Raw genomic sequence first — 17,683 nt, forward strand, 5'->3', positions numbered from 1 at the left:
TGTTAATGGGATGCCCTGATGCCAAGGATTGGATATTAGGTCAGAAGGTAGCCTAGTCATTTCTCTTCATTTCTAATAGGTTATCTGGAGATATGTGGAAATCTTTCACAGTTAAATATTGGCTCTTAAGCAATCCATAAGAAACAGTGATAAAATTATATTAATCTGATTGAAACATTTAGGACATTGCTGAAAATGTTATGCATTCTTCGCATTATACCTGAGTGGTTACTCTTAATTAGAAGGTCAAAGTGCTGTGGCTCCAGAGGTTTGAATCAAAACATTGCATGCTAATCATTTCAAATAATGTAAGAGGAGTTCAACTTATATAGTTAGAGCTGCTATGATGTGCTATATTAAAAAGCATTGATATGGAGGGATTAATAATCACAAAACATACTTTTCAAATGATATGGATGTAAGTTGTGGCAGTGGTGTTATGATGATGATTATGGTTTGGATTAGAATATCTTGCTATAGTTCCCAGAAAAAATGAATACCCAAAGTTATTTGGACAAAAGCGCTTCCATAGCGCAATTGGAAGAATGACGGTATGTTGCGCCCTTCGATTGGAATAGGCCTAAGTTCAATTCTCGTTGCGACTGGAGGGATCTTTATCTGGACGATTTTCAATCGAAGGTGAGTTAGCTGATCTCATACAGGGTTTTTTCTCCCGAAAACTCGGGTTTTTCATCCCGCATACAGACAAATCGGCCCTTCAGAACACATGCAATTTACAGACATAGCATGCTAGTTGTGGTGGTGGTGGAGGAGGTGGGCGGTAGATGCCGTTGATGGAGATGATTCGTAGTAGAGGTTCGGTGTAGTGGTTGAGACAGTTGTAGGTGTCCTCCCATGATGAGTCTTCGGACTCCTTGGAGGTGTCAGGAATAATAATAATAATAATAATTCCTGGACAATTCTTGTTTGCCTATAATGTTGTAGTGCTGAGTCTATGGAAATGGCCCACTTGAGTAGCAAATCAATGCACCATTTTATACAAGAGCTGTTGCAACAGGGTTTGAGGAAGTGCAAAAGTATATTATGATTTGTGAAAATAAACATTTGTTAAACACTCAGTTATTCAAATAATTTTTGCAATATGATGTAAGTAAATGGGTCATTAACAAGTATAAATATGTAGTATTTTTAAACAGCTACAGACACCAAGGAGTTGCAAACTACTATATTTCAAAGGCCAACCAAATCTGAAGACCAGAAGTGAAGCCAGTTATATTTAGATGGATAGACAGGGGATTATTCTCTTATTATTATTATTATTAACATCTGACCTCCATGGAGTCAGAGACTCATTGCAGGTGGTACACAATATCACACACAAAGTTTATCCAACTGTGCCTTAAACTGATTCATGTGTCTACATTCACAACACAGTCGGGCAATGCATTCCACTCACCAACCACTCTCACTCCTCACACTCTCCTTATAGTTTCCAGGGATGGCTTCTTGTGCTACCTCCCCTCTCCCATTGTTTGAAAAATCTCTTTGTTTCAATAAGGAAATACTGTGAGTAGACATGTTAATTAAAATTATAATAATGGAATTAACTCACATAAAATATTATTTATTAGTAGAATTTTTGCCTGAGTATCGCAGGCATCTTCAGTACATGTATAAAGCTATTAAACAATAACTGACAATTCCAAAAGGCACCATCTAAGTAGCTAATGTAAGACGACTAAAAAAGGTCAATAAATTTCGTAACTTATTTAAAAAATACAGATAAATAAATAAATAAATTATATATATATATATATACAATTAAAAAAGTTAGGAAAAATTAGCTGATTTATAAAGTACTATCTCCCACAAAGGGGATAGACATAGTCCATCGGATCTGCTTAAGTTAGGAGAGTGAAGTAAAGTTTCACATGTTTCTTTAGAACCGACTTTTGTGAAGGACTCTTGTCTTGTTCCAATGAACAAGACAAGAGTCCTTCAGTGTGTCCTAATGTACAAGGCATTAATGAATGCATAGCAAAAGTTTTAAAACCACTAAATATTTTTGTTGCCTTTCGACCAATCAGAAAAATCTCCATCTTTCTCACTTCTGCAAAGAACAAGCTTCCACATCTCAGTTATCCAGGTGTCTACCAGATTCCTTGCTCTTGTGGGTTATCTTATTTTGGACAAACAGGAAGATCTGCTTTTATTCAGACTTACAGAACTTTACTTCTCTCTCCTAACTTAAACAGATCCGATGGTCTATGTCTCCCCTTTGTGGGAGATAGTACTTTATAAATTAGCTAATCTTTCTTAACTTTTTTAATTGTATATATATATATATATATATATATATACATAATTTATTTATTTATGTTTTTTTTTAAATCAATTAGGAAAGGTGCCTTTTGGAATTGTCAGTTATTGTTTAATCAGCTTTATACATGTACTGAAGAATATTCTACTAATAAATAATCTTCTACAGGTAAATTCTACTAATAAATAATCTTCTACAGGTAAATTCTACTAATAAATAATATTTTACGTGAGTTATTTCTGTTATTATAATTTTAATTAAAAATCTCTTCCAAGTTCTATAACTAAGATGAAAAGCCAAACGGCTATTTTTCTGGTGAGGTTGATAAGTTAAGGGGATAAAAATCCCTTATTGTTTTTCAGCCAGTAAGCGAAACTAAGATCGAAAACTATGATCTGAACGTTTCATGCCGACGAACTGTCGGCGGATCCAAGCGTAAGTGACCACTTGGTAGTGCCACACCAAGGCAACTCGTAGCAAAGGTGGAGCAAGTTCCCTCACTATTCTTGATATTTTCTCATAATGTAAAAACACACAGCTCCTAGGAGATGTAGTACTGCTTTACATTATGAGGAGAGGTCACTACCCAGACCGGTTTCAACCTTTTTTGAGTTCTCATCAGTGAGTAGCTAGACCTAGAATATCAGAGTTTAAGTGAAAAGAACTTACATACTTTCGCTATACGAATGCCAGAAGGTGTGTCACTATATTATATTATAATGTATTATAACTAAGATGAAACGGCCAAACTGCTATTTTTCTTGCGAGGTTGATAAGTTAAGGGGATAAAAATCCCTTATTGTTTTTCAGCCAGTAAGCGAAACTAAGATCGAAAACTACGATCTGAACGTTTCATGCTGATGAACTGTCAGCGGATCCAAGCACAAGTGACCACTTAGTGAGAAATTATGATACATTATGAGAAAATATCAAGAATAGTGAGGGAACTTGCTCCACCTTTGCTACGAGTTGCCTTGGTGTGGCACTACCAAGTGGTCACTTACGCTTGGATCCGCCGACAGTTCGTCGGCATGAAACGTTCAGATCGTAGTTTTCGATCTTAGTTTCGCTTACTGGCTGAAAAACAATAAGGGATTTTTATCCCCTTAACTTATCAACCTCACAACCAGAAAAATAGCCGTTTGGCTTTTCATCTTAGTTATAATACATTATAATATAATATAGTGACACACCTTCTGGCATTCGTATAGCGAAAGTATGTAAGTTCTTTTCACTTAAACTCTGATATTCTAGGTCTAGCTACTCACTGATGAGACCTCAAAAAAGGTTGAAACCGGTCTGGGTAGTGACCTCTCCTCATAATGTAAAGCAGTACTACATCTCCTAGGAGCTGTGTGTTTTTACATTATGAGAAAATATCAAGAATAGTGAGGGAACTTGCTCCACCTTTGCTACAAGTTGCCTTGGTGTGGCACTACCAAGTGGTCACTTACGCTTGGATCTGCCGACAGTTCGTCGGCATGAAACGTTCAGATCGTAATTTTCGATCTTAGTTTCACTTACCGGCTGAAAAACAATAAGGGATTTTTATCCCCTTAACTCCTCTTCCAAGTTCCTTTGTTCACTAACCCAAGTTGTTTATACATTTCTTTATCACCAGCTTCCACATTCCTGGGCCTATAGCAACATCCAACCAAATATGTCTTCTTGTCAACCCCCACCTCACACCACATTATCTCATAACCATTGCCACTATTTACCTCTTTTGTTTCTACATTATGTGGACATAAATGCCCGGCTATTATCAGCAGCACACTCTCCCTCCCTTCTCCTTTATATCCATGCGAAAAATACTGCACCCTTCTGCTCTATTCCTGTTAGGAGATCATCTTTATTTAATTATGTTTCACTTATTCTAATAATTTTTTGGGGTGAATAAACTCAATCAGTGAAACCATTTCAATCTTCCTTGAAACAAGGAAGATTGAAATGGTACTTCTGACATTTGTAAATAAATGCAGTAGTTCACTTTTAGGTCTATAACCAATTCTGCCCAAGCCAATTAATCCCTCCTCTTTTATGTCCTTTACACTTAATTTTCCTCTACACATTGATCTACTAATGTTTTATATATGGTAAAAGAAGTAAAACTCTGCATTTTCTGAATTCTTAGTTAAACTGGACATTTCATATGTAACTAGGCATCCAAAAAGCTGGGTTTTTTTCTAATTTCATCTGATTATCATATTATATACTATATATAGAACATGATAATTAGATATTTTTTCCAACTCTGCTTTTCATAGGAAAAATAATATCCTTTTATAAATTTTATTATTTTTTAAAAATAAATTAACTGTTTTAAAGTATACAGAATGGTTAACATTGCAGCTAACACTGGTATTACCCCTGCTTTACGAAGACGTAGAGAAAAGGAAGCACAAAATAGATCACTCAAAACACAGGGAGCTGAATCTCCACAGGATTCTAGTCCTTTATCACCTACTGGTCCAGAGAGAAGTGAAAGGCCTGCCTTCCACAGTGATAGAGCTAGTAAGTACCAATCTAATTTTCTAAATGTAAGTTAGTTATTTGTTGTAACATTACAACAGTTTGGGAAGAATATATAAAACATGTTTTATGATACATGAGGCAACCATAACGGCGGTGTATAAGAAGAGCTCGGGATTCAGATAAGTTATTCTTGAAATAATTAATTGTATATCAGTGATTGTTTGAGTAAGAGCTGCTATAAAAGATGTGCGCTACTAGTATTATTAGTGTGTGGGATATTTGCCTAAACTTAGTTACAAATTTGTTGTTATTAGACCTTAGAGTAGCAACCGGCAGAGGAAATATGGTAGTGGCTTTGTCATTGCATGACTTTAACTTAGACATCGTTTTGTGAAGTGCAAGGTGTGCTACATGTATTCTTTTGATTATTTTGATGATTTGTGGACATTTACGGTGGATGGAAGGAGGTTGTGTGTGAGGTGTGAGCTAAACGAGGATTTGATGAGTGATAATATGTTGTGGGTGCCATGACTGTAAATGAGTTCAAGGTGAAGTATGATAGTACTGTGTGTATGTCGAATAGTTGTTCTTGATATGATGTTAGGGCCTCCCTCGAAGAGTCTATGGACTCCTTGGAGTAGCCAGTAATAATAATAATATGAATTTGATGACAGAAGGTGTTAATAGAGAGAATGTTGCAGGAAAAATGAGTGCTCGTTTGAAAGAGAAGGGTGGTGTGAAAGAAAAGCAAAAACTTGTTAAAAAGTAATTGAAAAAGAAAGCGAGTGATTCGAAAACCATAATGGAGCAAAAAGTACAAAAGCGAAGGCAATGAAAGAAAAAATAGCGTGACGAAAGGTACAAAAGTCGTAAATAGCATGACAAAAAGTATGAAAGTCGGAAATAGCATGACGAAAGGTACGAAAGTTGGAAATAACATAACAAAAGGTATGAAAGTCGGAAATAGCATGACAAAAGGTACGAAAGTCGAAAAAATTGAAAGAATGAATGAAACTGGAAATAGTGTGACTCAAGGTTCGAAAGTGAGAAAAATCGAAAGAATGAATGATTGTGAAAGTTGGACACATGGACCGAAAGAACAGAAACTCAAAAGGATGAATGAGAGTGAAAGTGTGAAGCAGAGGTTAAGAGTTCAAAAATTAGAAAGATTGAATGATAGAATGTGAAGCAAAATTCGAAAGTTGAATTGGGTTGGATGAGGCAAGAGATGAAATGGATGCAGAGTGAAATTAAGAAAATTCAGGTGAAAATGATTAAAACAAATCAAGTAGGTATGAAAGAGTTAACGAAAGAGGAGCGAGTGGCATTGTATGGACACTCCATTATTAGTGTGCTGGATGAGAGGATGCACAAGGTATGTTTTCTAGGCAGTAAAATGAGTAGAGTGATTGAGGTAGTGGATGTGAGGAGGGAGCAAGCAAAGGAGTTGATGGTTTTAATAGGTGGGAATGACTTAACAGAGGATGAAGAGCACGTCAGAATGGATATCAGGAGGCTGCTTACATGGATAAAAGAAAATAGTGTGACAGGAAGGGTTGTATGTATGTTGCCTAGGTATGACTGTGGTGACATGAGGCAGAGAGCAAGGATTATGAATTATATGTTCGCTAAAATGTGTGAGGAGAGGGGAGTACAGTTTGTTAATGTATGGAATGAGTTTGAAGGGCGAAGTGAACTATATAAGAGAGATGGACTGCATTTGAGTGGTTATGGTGTGAGTCACTTGGAGAGACTGCTGCTGGAAGGTAGAGAAGTGAGTACAGTGAATGAATGAGATCTAGTGGGTAGTGATGTGGAAGAGCAGGAGAGTAAGACAGGAGAGATTTAAGAGGTGGTTATGAATGAGGAAGTGAGTGGCATGAGTATGGAAAATGAGAGAATGGGTGTGCAAGAGGAATAGGTAAATGGGGAGGCTCACGGTGGACAGGGGTAGACAGCGTGAGAAAGGTGGATGCCCCAAGAGGATGTGAGAGCATGTGTAGACAGGAAAGGAATGGGATGACCTGTGATCAAGAGGAAACAGTTGGAATTGAAGAGTGTTCTAAAATGAATAAGCAGAAATGGGAATGGCACCAGTCGAGAATGGAGATCACATCGAATGAGTGGTATCAGTGGAATTAGTTGTAGATCCAGGAATGAGCTGTTGTGTTTGCATACAGATGCTAGAAGTGTAAGAAACAAGGCAGATGAAATGGTTGCACTAATTGAGGCTGTTCACCCAAAAATTGTTGGAATAAGTGAGACATGGTTAGATGAGGACGACATCCTGACAGGATAAAGATGGAAGAGTATGATGTGTTTCATGAGGAATGAGGAGAGAAGGGGTAAAAAGGGAGGGGTGGAGTGCTATTGATGATAGAGAAAGAGTTATGTCCATACAAAGTAGAGATGCAAGAGGGAAATAATGCCAGTGGTTTTGAGGCAGTATGGTGTGAGACAGAGGTTTAAATGAATGAAATACTTGGGTGGATGTTGTTATAGACCAGGTAATGTGGATTGTAGTGACTATGAAATGTATAATCAAATTAGCCAAGCAAATAAGAAAAGAAAGATCATTATGGGCAATTTTAATTATGGCAATATAGACTGGAACGATGAGATAGCAACTGGAAGTAAAGAAAATTAGTTTCTTGACTTTTTGAGGGATAACTACCTCAGACAGTATGTAACAGAGGGCACACGAGGATTGAGGGTCTTGGTCATCTCATCAGAGGATGTCATTATATATGAAGTGTCAAATCACCCACCAATTGGTGTGAGTGACCATGAGGTGATTACCTGGATGGTTGCCAGCAGTGTGAGGACCTCGGTAAGAAAAGGGTATATGTGGAACTATAAGGTGGGTGATTATGAACAGCTCAGGAGACAGCTTGCATGTGTAGCATGGAATGAGGAGTTGGCTGGAAAGGAGATCAATGTAGCTTGGGGGATTTTCAAGAACTAACTAGTAGATGCAATGTCTAAATGTATTCTGAGGGTTTGAAGGTTAAATAAGGTAGGAGTGAAATGGATGAATAAAGAGATTAAGCATATGATACAGAGAAAAAGGGCATTATGGAGGCAGCAGAAGAGAAAGTGGAAATAGCAAATTCCATGAGGACTACAAAGACCAGGCATTTCAGGTGATATGGTTGGTGAGGATAGTTAAATTGAGGTATGAACGGCAGTTAGCTAATGAACCAAAAAAAAAATCCTGAGGAGTTCTTTCGAAATGTAGCCAACAAAAAAAATGAATGAATATGGAAGGATGATATTGATTGGAGAAAATGGTATAAAGACAGCTGTTGCAGAAGGTGTGGTGGAAATATTTAATGACCAGTTCATAAAGGTCTTTCAGTCTTGTGAATGTGACTTCATGGAGAGATTGAGAGCAGTTGATGATGGAGAGAAGAGACTGACTGTAAGTGAGCAAGACTTGTATGGGGAGTTGAGCAAACTAGAAGTAAATAAGGCTGTGGGACATGATAATATATCACCATGTATTCTGAAGGAATGTGCTAGGGAGTTGACGCTGGACTTGACATGTTTTTTTAATATGAGTCTTGCACTCGGTCAAGTTCTTAAGGAGTGGAAGGAGGGCAAGATTGTACCACTTCATAAAGGAGGTGATAGAACTCAAGCATCAAACTATAGGCCTATCTGTGTGTCAGGTGTTGTGGTTAAGTTGTTGGAGAAGCTTGTGAGAACTAGAATCCAGAATTGGGTTGACAACAATGGTATTATCTTTGATGGTCAGCATGGATTTGCTAAAGGGAGGGAATGTTTTAGTAATCTACTTACTTATTACAATAAGGTGATTTCTCCTCTGTCAAAGGAAGCAAAGGATACACAGTAATATACTTAGATTTCGCAAAGGCTTTTGATAGATTACCACGTGATAAGTTGATAGTCAAACTAGAGTGGATGGGATTGGATATTAGATTGATGCATTCGATTGGAGACTGGCTATCTGATAGGTATCAACAAGTTGTGTATGGGGTAGCGATATCTAGGAAAAGGAAAGTCAGTAGTAGTAGTGTGCCGCAGGGATATGTTTTAGGACCATTACTGTTTAACTTATATTAATGATATTGGTGAAGATTTGGATGGAGATATTCAGTTGTTTGCAGGTGATGCAAAGTTGGGATGAACCATGAAGAGTAGAGAAGATATTGTGCCTCATATATCCCAATAATCTTTGGCCAGGCTGATGCTATCAGCGCCACCAATTCATCTCCTTTATTTCGGATACTCCTGGCATTAGTATAGACCATAAAAATATCACTGGTTCTATACCTATCATTGTCCCTTCTTGACCCCACTGGACTCAGTGTTACCTGATGTCATCCCCCTTCCCCCAAGCACCCATTCCCACAAGAGGCCACCTCTGCTACCATCCACCCTGGGAATTCTAGTTTCCCTGTGGTGACACACTGACTCGTTCAGAAAACAGCAATCTTTCCAGATGCCTTCGTCCTTCCTCATTCAAATGTAAAAAGTCTCTAGCATATAGTTCCCCTCTGTCCTTAAACGCTCTCCAAGCATCCAAGTATTCCAATCCTCTCTTCTCACACATTCTGGCTGTTATGCAATTCAGTATTGCTGCTATTCTGCTCAGCTCGTCATTATCATACCTGGGCTGCACACACACAATCTTCCCTCTCTGCATTTTCTTTTGCACAACTTCAAGCAAGAATCTCAGATCTCTCGCCGCCTGATTTACGATGCCTCTCAAATCGTTCGTGCGCACCATCACAATCATTTCATCCATCCTTTCGCCCCTCTTAATTGCCATAGCCACATTTTCTATCATCCCTGTAGGCAAACACACCTCTGTCATCCTGTCTTGCACACCAGAGATTATCGCGTCTCCATACATCACATCTCTAACCACTCTGTTCCTTGATTGTTCACCTGCATCCTTCACTCTCTCTCTCTCTCTCTCTCTCTCTCTCTCTCTCTCTCTCTCTTCTCTAACCCTTTCTCTCTGTGTTCCACTACTTACCTGCTGTCCTCGCATCACTCTGTCCCTGGTTTCAGCACTCCCTCACATTCTTCTCATTTCCTCTCTCTGACTGTTTCCATTCTCCCCTCATCTATCATTCCCCATAACTCTCTCTAACTCCCTCTCTTCTACTGTTTCCATTCTCTCCTCTTCTATCATTCTCACACATCTCTTTCATACCCTCTCCTCTGCTGCTGCTATTCTCTCCTCTTGTAGCATTCCAATACCTCTCTCTCTCTCCTTCCCTCTCTCCTACTGTTTCCATTCTCTCCTCTTCTAGCATTCCCATACCTCTCTCTCTCCTACTGTTTTTATTCTCTCCTCTTCTATCACCAAAACTCTCTCTCTTTCCTACTCTGATTCGCCTTGCATTTATCTCTTCCATTCTCATCTTCCGGAGCAACTAGGTCAGTTATCAATATATCTATTTCATTTATTTCCTCTCACTGCCTGCATTTTGCACACATATGCACTCCCCCCCCCCTCTCACCAACCACATATCCAACACTAGAGACACATACATGCCACAAGCACTGCATGCCACAAAGTCCCTTATTATATCTTTCTATCATATCACCTCATTTCCTCCTATCCACCAAACTCTGCAATCACATTTCTTCAACCTCTTTACATAGCCAACATCCCAAGGTCCTGATACTGTCTTAGTCACTCGTCTCTGGCCCCTCTCCAATTTTTCCACATCACACTAAAATCCAGATGACCAAATTTGGGCACAATAGTCCAAGTGTGGTCTGATGAGTGCTTTATACAGTGGCATAACCACTTCCTTATTTCTATATGTTGGAGTGATTCTTATCATAGCAGCACTATGATGTGCAGTCTTTGCAACACTTGCAACATGCCCTCTAAACTTCAGTCTACTGCCAACCCATATCTCGAATCTCATCCACTTCCTGCAATATGGCACTGTCAGTATAGTACACAACCTTCTTCTTCTTCTTTGGTGCATCAATCCGAAAATTGGTAAATATAGCAGCACATCATAACATCCTGTCTTGCGACTTGCTTTTTATCTCTTCATAACTCTTAGTGCCAGTTAGCATCATTGTTATTTATATATGAAATTCTTGGTCTGCCTCGTGGCCTCTCTCCTTTTACAGTCCCCTCCATTATTTTTGTAATCAGTCCCCCATGCCTCAAATGGTGTCCAATTAGGCTTTTTCTTCTCTTATTGATGTGTTTCATTAATGATCACTCTTCATGAGCTATATTCAGAACTTCTTCATTACTTTTCTTTTCTGTCCAACTAATTTTCATCATCTTTCTCCAGCACCAAAGTTCAAATGCCTCCAACTTTTTCATGTCTTGTTTTGTTAGAGTCCAGGCCTCACAACCATATAATGCAATGCTCCATATGTATGTTTTCACTAGTTTTTTTTTTGAGCTGGATGCTAAGTCCTTTACTGGTAAAAATGTTTCTTCTGTTATAGAATGCTTTTTTGGCTAGGATTATCCGTGCTTTAATATCTGATTGGTTTCTTCCATCTTCTGTGATAAGACTTCCAAGATATTTAAAAGAGGATACCTGTTGTAGTAGGTTATTATTTATTTCTAGGTTTATTTTCATTGGATTTGCTTTACTTGTAATTAATAATTTTGTTTTCTTATAATTAATTTTTAGGCTGTAGTGTGTGAAGATTTCTTCCATCTTTGTTAGGGTGACTTTCAGTTTATTTTCGTTATCAGCTAAAACTGCTATATCATCCGCAAACCGTAGCCAGTTAATATCAATTCCATTTATCTTAATTCCAGTTTCTATTAGTTCTTTCAGTTTATTTATTGCATCTTCAATGTACAGATTAAACAATATGGGTGAAAGAGAGCACCCCTGTCTTACACCTCTATGTATTTTTGCTATTGCGGTTGTTGTTGTTGTATTGCTGGCTGCTTCTATTAGGGCTTCTTGATGCTTGTAAAGATTAAATATGAGCCTTCTATCTCTCCAATCTACCTTTATTGTTTTTAGGAGGTGAAACATTTGATTCCAGTCAATACTATCGAAGGCTTTCTCCAAGTCAAGAAAGACTATCAGAGTATTTTGATTCTTCTCCAATCTTCTTTCAATAACTGTTCTTAGAGCTAGTATTGCTTCTCTTGTCCCCTGCTGTTTCCTGAATCCAAATTGGGCATTGCCAACATATTCTTCAACCTTCTTTGTTAGTCTTTTTTGTATAATTTTGAGTAGTATTTTCGAAGCATGTGATATTAAGCTTATTGTTCGATGATTTTCACACTTGTTTGCATTATTTACTTTAGGAATGGGTATGATAGAGCATTGTGTAAAATCTTTGGGGATGATTCCTGTTTCATAAATATCCTTTATGATCTTGAAAAGGTATGACTTAGTTATGTTTCCTGAGTATTTTATTAATTCTGAAGGGATGTTATCTGTGCCTGGTGCCTTGTTGGCTGACAGTTCATTCAGTACCCATTCAAATTCATCTTTTAATATAGTTGGACCAATTTCTTCCATATCAAGTCTTGTTTCATCTTCTATAGCCTTGACATCTAGATCTTTTCCACTATATAGATCTTCTAAGTACTCCTTCCATCTTTCCAAAATTTCTTCCTTATCTATAATTATGTTCCCCTGTTTATTTTTGATAATTGTACTTCTTGTCTTGTTTTGCTGGCTTATTCCTTTTATAATGTTATAAGCTTTATCAATTCTTCCAGCCTTTGTTAGATCTTCTATTTCTTTACATTTCTTTGTATACCATTGTTCTTTTGCTTCTTTACACTTTCTATTTATCATATTTTTTATATGTTTATATTTGTCTTTGCTTTCTTCCTTTAGGGAGGTTTTGTATTTTCTTCTTTCATCTATTAGATCTAGAATGTCCTGGGTGATCCATGGTTTTTTTATTTGCTTCTTGCTTAATCTTATGCAGTCATTGGCAGCCTTGATGATTGTATCCTTCAAATGAGTCCATTTTTCCTCTATGTTTTTCTTTTCCATCTCTCCCATTTTAATGCTTTCATCAGTTTGCTGTTTATAGTTTCTATGGTTTTCCTCTGTTTTCAGGTTACTTATGTTCCATTTGGGCCTTTTCCTTGGTTGTGACAACTTTTTAAATTTCAGATTACATTTCAATAAAACCAAATTGTGGTCATTATCAACATCAGCTCCCAGGTAACTTTTGCATGATTTTACTTGATTTTTAAATCTATTTCTTGTCATAATATAATCTATTTGGTACCTTCTTATATCCCCTGGCATTTTCCAAGTATACCTTCTTCTTTTTGGTATCTCATACCAGGTATTAGTAATGATCAGATTGAATTGGTGGCAGAACTCCAAAAGTCTATCTCCTCTTTCATTTCGGCATCCAAGTCCATACTTTCCCACCGCTCTACCATCTTTGCCTTCACCAATGACTGCATTCCAATCCCCCATGACAATAAGATTATCTTCCTTCTTGGTCAGTTTGATTAGATTCTCAATATCTACATATACTCTCTCAACTTCATCATCACTGTGGTCGCTACTAGGCATGTAAGCTTGTATTATTATAATATTTGTTGGTTTTGCTTCTAGTTTTACCATTATCAATCTGCTACTGCATTTTACTGAGTTGATTACTCTTCTTCCCATTCCTTATTGAGAACCACCGCAACTCCATTTTTTGCTGTCTCATCACCTGAATAAATGATTCTGTAATCACCACTCCAAAAGTCTCCACCTTATACATTACACAACCTTATATTTCTGCAATCCAAAATGTAATACCTTGCACTTATTAATATTAAAACTACAATCCCATACCTTTGTCCAGATAAAAAGTCTATTTAAATCTTCCTGAAGGGAATTAATATCAGTTCAGGGAATTAATAGTAAGTTCCTGAAATACAATTTCCGGAACTTACTATTAAAGTTCCTGAAATACAATCAGGACTGGGGCAACTTATACATAGAAGCTAATGACTTCACCATTACTTGTCTTAGTATCCCATAATGCAAAGCACTTATCCTTACAGGTATGTAAAATGCTATGCATTATGAGAAGGGTCAATACCCAGACCGGTTTCAACCTTTATTGAAGTCTCATCAGTGGGAGCCAGACCAAGAGGTGATACTAAGGTTGAAGTAATGCTTAAGTCATATTTTTATATAAAGTAGCCAAAAGGTGTACTCACACCTTATTGTTAAAATACTCTGGATTAGCTTCTGTATACAAGTTGCCCCAGTCCTGATTGTATTTCACGCACAAACTTTGTTTGTTTACACTTGGATTAAGGATTAAACCAAGTATATAATTTCTTGGTATCTTTAATTCTCATAGACAAGCTTATACGTTGGTTATACATGATTATTAATTAAGGAAAACACAACATACACTAGAATATAAATTAAATTAAACTTTAATATCAAATCATCCACCAATTGGTGAAAGTGACCATGAGGTGATTACTTGGGTGGTTGCCAGCAGTGCAAGGACCCCTGTGAAAAAAGGATATATGTGGAACTACAAGGGGGGTGATTATGAAGAGCTCAGGAGACAGCTTGCAGGTGTAGCATGGAATGAGGAGTTAGCTGGAAAAGAGATCAATGCAGCTTGGGGGATTTTCAAAAAATATTTAGTGGATGCAATGTCTAAATGTATACCACGGGTGAGAAGGTTAAATAAGTTAGGTGTGAGATGGATGAATAAAGAGATTAAGCATGCAATACAGAGAAAAAGGGCATTGTGGAGGCAGCATAAGAGAAGTGGAAGTAACCAATTTCATGAGTTCTACAAAGACCAGGCAAGGAGAGTGACTTGGTTGGTGAGAGTAGCTAAAGAGAGGTATGAACAGCAGTTAGCTAATGAAGCTAAAAAGAATCCTAGGGAGTTCTTTCGATATGTAGCCAGCAAAAGAAAGAATGATTATGGAAGGATGACATTGATTGGAGGAAATGGTATAAAGACAGCTGTTGCAGAATGTGTGGTGGAGATACTTAATGAGCAGTTCATAAAGATCTTTCAATCTTGTGAATGTGACTTCATGGAGAGATTAAGAGCAGTTGATGATGGGGAGGAGAGACTGACTGTAAGTGAGCAAGAGGTGTTTGGGGAGTTGAGTAAACTAGATGTAAATAAGGCTGTGGGACTTGATAATATATCACCGCGTATTCTGAAGGAATGTGCCAGAGAGTTGACACCTGCCTTGACAAAATTTTTTTAATACGAGTCTTGCACTTGGTCAAGTCCCTAAAGAGTGGAAGGAGGGCAAGATTGTGCCACTTCATAAAGGAGGTGATCGAACTCAAGCATCAAACTATAGGCCTATCTGTGTGTCGGGTGTTGTGGTTAAGTTGTTGGAGAAGCTTGTGAGAACTAGAATCCAGAGTTGGGTTGACAACAATGGTATAATCTTTGATGGACAGCATGGATTTGCTAAAGGGAGGTCGTGTTTTAGTAATCTACTTACTTATTACAATAAAGTGACTGCTTCCTTGGACAGAGGAGAAGGATACACAGTAATATACTTGGATTTCGCAAAAGCTTTTGATAGAGTGCCTCATGATAAGTTGACAGTCAAACTAGAGCAGATGGGGTTGGATATTAGATTAGTGCATTGGATTGGAGACTGGCTATCTGATAGGTATCAACAAGTTGTGTATGGGGGTGCAATATCCAGGAAAAGGAAAGTCACTAGTGGAGTGCCTCAGGGATCTGTTTTAGGGCCATTACTATTTAACTTGTATATTAATGATATTGGCGAAGATTTGGATGGAGATATTCAGTTGTTTGCAGATGATGCAAAGTTGGGACGAACCATAAAGAGTAGTGAAGATGTTGTGGCCTTGCAAGAAGACTTGAATAAATTGAGTGATTGGGCAAGCAAATGGGGATGTGAGTTCAATGTTGCAAAATGTAAGGTTTTAAAATTTGGAAAACAAAGATGGGATGCAGAATTTATGCTTGGTGAAAATATATTGTTGGAAGTAGAGGAAATAAGAGATCTGGGAGTGATAGTGGATAAGGATCTAAAATTTAGGGGTCACATCGCCAAAATTGTGAAGACAACACAAAGACTTCTGGGAATGATGAGGAGGACACTGACGTGTAGAAGTAGGGAGATTCTTGTTCCATTGTATAAGGCTTTGATTAGGCCACACATGGACTATTGTGCCCAGATTTGGTCACCTGGTTTTCAGAAGGATGAAGAGATGTTGGAAAGGGTCCAAAGGCGACTGACTAAGGTAGTTTCTGACCTCTGGAATGTCGAGTATGAGGAAAGATTGAAAAGATGTAATTTGCAGAGACTAGTGGAGAGAAGGAAGAGGGGAGATATGATAGAGACCTACAAGTTGGTAAGGGGTTGCTATAGGATCAATGGTGGAGAAGTTCTACAGCGAATAGTGGGAAATCAGGGGAGAACCAGAGGTCATCCCTGGAAACTGTATAAAGAGGATGTGAGTAGGGGAGTGAGAGGCAGGTTTTTTTCGTGCAGAGTTGTGAATGATTGGAATGCCTTGCCTGAGAGTGTGGTGTCTGCAAGGAGTTTGAATGTGTTTAAGACCCGGTATGATGAGATGTGTGTGAGATAAAAGGACCTCCTAGATGAGTCTTTGACTCCATGAGGTCTTGTTTAATAATAATAATAATAATAATAATAATAATAATATATATTTCCAATATTTAGGCAATGTCACGTTGCAATCTTCAAAGTAACTTACGATAAAGACACATGCACACAGGCACTACACACAGTAAATGAGGATGAAGCGAGGAAGCTATTGTTTTTCCTAAAATCCTGAAGGGAATTTTAGGAAAAATTCCCTTCAGGATTTTAGGAAAGATTCCCTTCAGGCCAAGAATACCTACATAGCCCGCTAGGGGTGCCCCCTAGTGGGCTATGTAGGTATTCTTGGCCATTGGGATGAAGGTCTCCTGATGTACGTCTTCCAAACTTGGGACAGTCTCATGCAACCAAATTTGTTGAGGTTTGGCATGTTTCTTAAGGCTGAGGCTGATTCCATGAAAAGTCTTTCAAATTTGAACTTGCTATGGTGTATTATTGTGGTTTTCTGCCACCGTATTCTGTGGTGTGTATCCAGAGCATGATCTGCAAGACCAGAGTAGCCATACTGGTGAAAATGGATGTAGTGCTTGTGTTCTGAAATTCTGATATTCACTCTCCTGCCTGTTTGGCCAAAGTAGGGCAGTCGTAAGCTGTCCTACTTTGGCCAAACAGGGACCTGGTATACACCAGGTAGGTCTAGGGGAAGTGGGTGGTCTTTAGTGGAGTGGATAAGGGATGCCAATTTTCTATATGGTCTGTAACAAGTGGTCAAGTCATGTTTTTTTAAGATTTTGGTAATTTTTTCCGAGGTGCCTCGGATGTAGGGAATGGTGATGGAGTTAGAGTAATTCTTATTGTGAAAGGGGGGGGGGGGTTACTGGTTTTAATATTTTTTGGATTTTTTTTTTGTTGGGGGGGGTAGCCATTGGCTGAGAAAGTGTTGAGGATGTGATTTAGTTCGGTGGTTAGGGCTTTGTCATTTGAACAGATTAGTTTAGCCCTGTTGAATAGTGTCTTAATAATCCATATTGTTGTGAGGGGGGGGGGGGGTTGTTGGTGAATGTATCTGCCTGTATTGGTGGGTTTTCTATAAACTGAGAAAACCAAGGTTCCATCAAGCTGGCAGGTGACTAGTGTGTCTTAGAAATGGCTGTTGTTTTCCTCTTTTTCCAGGGTGAACTTGATTCTGGGGTGTTGGTTGTTTAAGTGTGATAAGAAGGAGAGGAGTGTATCAGAGCCATGTGGCCAAATAGCGAACACATCGTCAACATAACGAAGCCATATGGTTGGGTTTTGTGGGGCAGAGTTTAAGGCTTTCTCTTCAAAAGTCTCCATAAAGAAGTTGGCCAAGAGTGGGGAGAGTGGTGAACCCATGGCTGTCCCCTCTATTT

The 17,683-nt window shown here is 38.2% G+C and overlaps 1 protein-coding gene across 1 annotated transcript in view; it reads left to right on the forward strand.

Annotated features, from left to right (window-relative positions):
- The window catches only part of LOC150100865 (uncharacterized), a 583,033-nt gene that overhangs the window by 267,709 nt on the left and 297,641 nt on the right, over positions 1-17,683 (forward strand). The window contains exon 15 of the mRNA XM_090401746.1: positions 4,634-4,795. Within this exon, the coding sequence (XP_090257872.1) occupies positions 4,634-4,795 (162 nt within the window). The remainder of the gene's footprint in view (positions 1-4,633; positions 4,796-17,683) is intronic.

Source organism: Typopeltis vanoorti, chromosome 12 (assembly GCF_054136105.1).
Source record: "Typopeltis vanoorti isolate ZY-2024b chromosome 12, IOZ_Tvanoo_1.0, whole genome shotgun sequence".
In the NCBI taxonomy this organism is placed as follows: domain Eukaryota; kingdom Metazoa; phylum Arthropoda; class Arachnida; order Uropygi; family Thelyphonidae; genus Typopeltis; species Typopeltis vanoorti.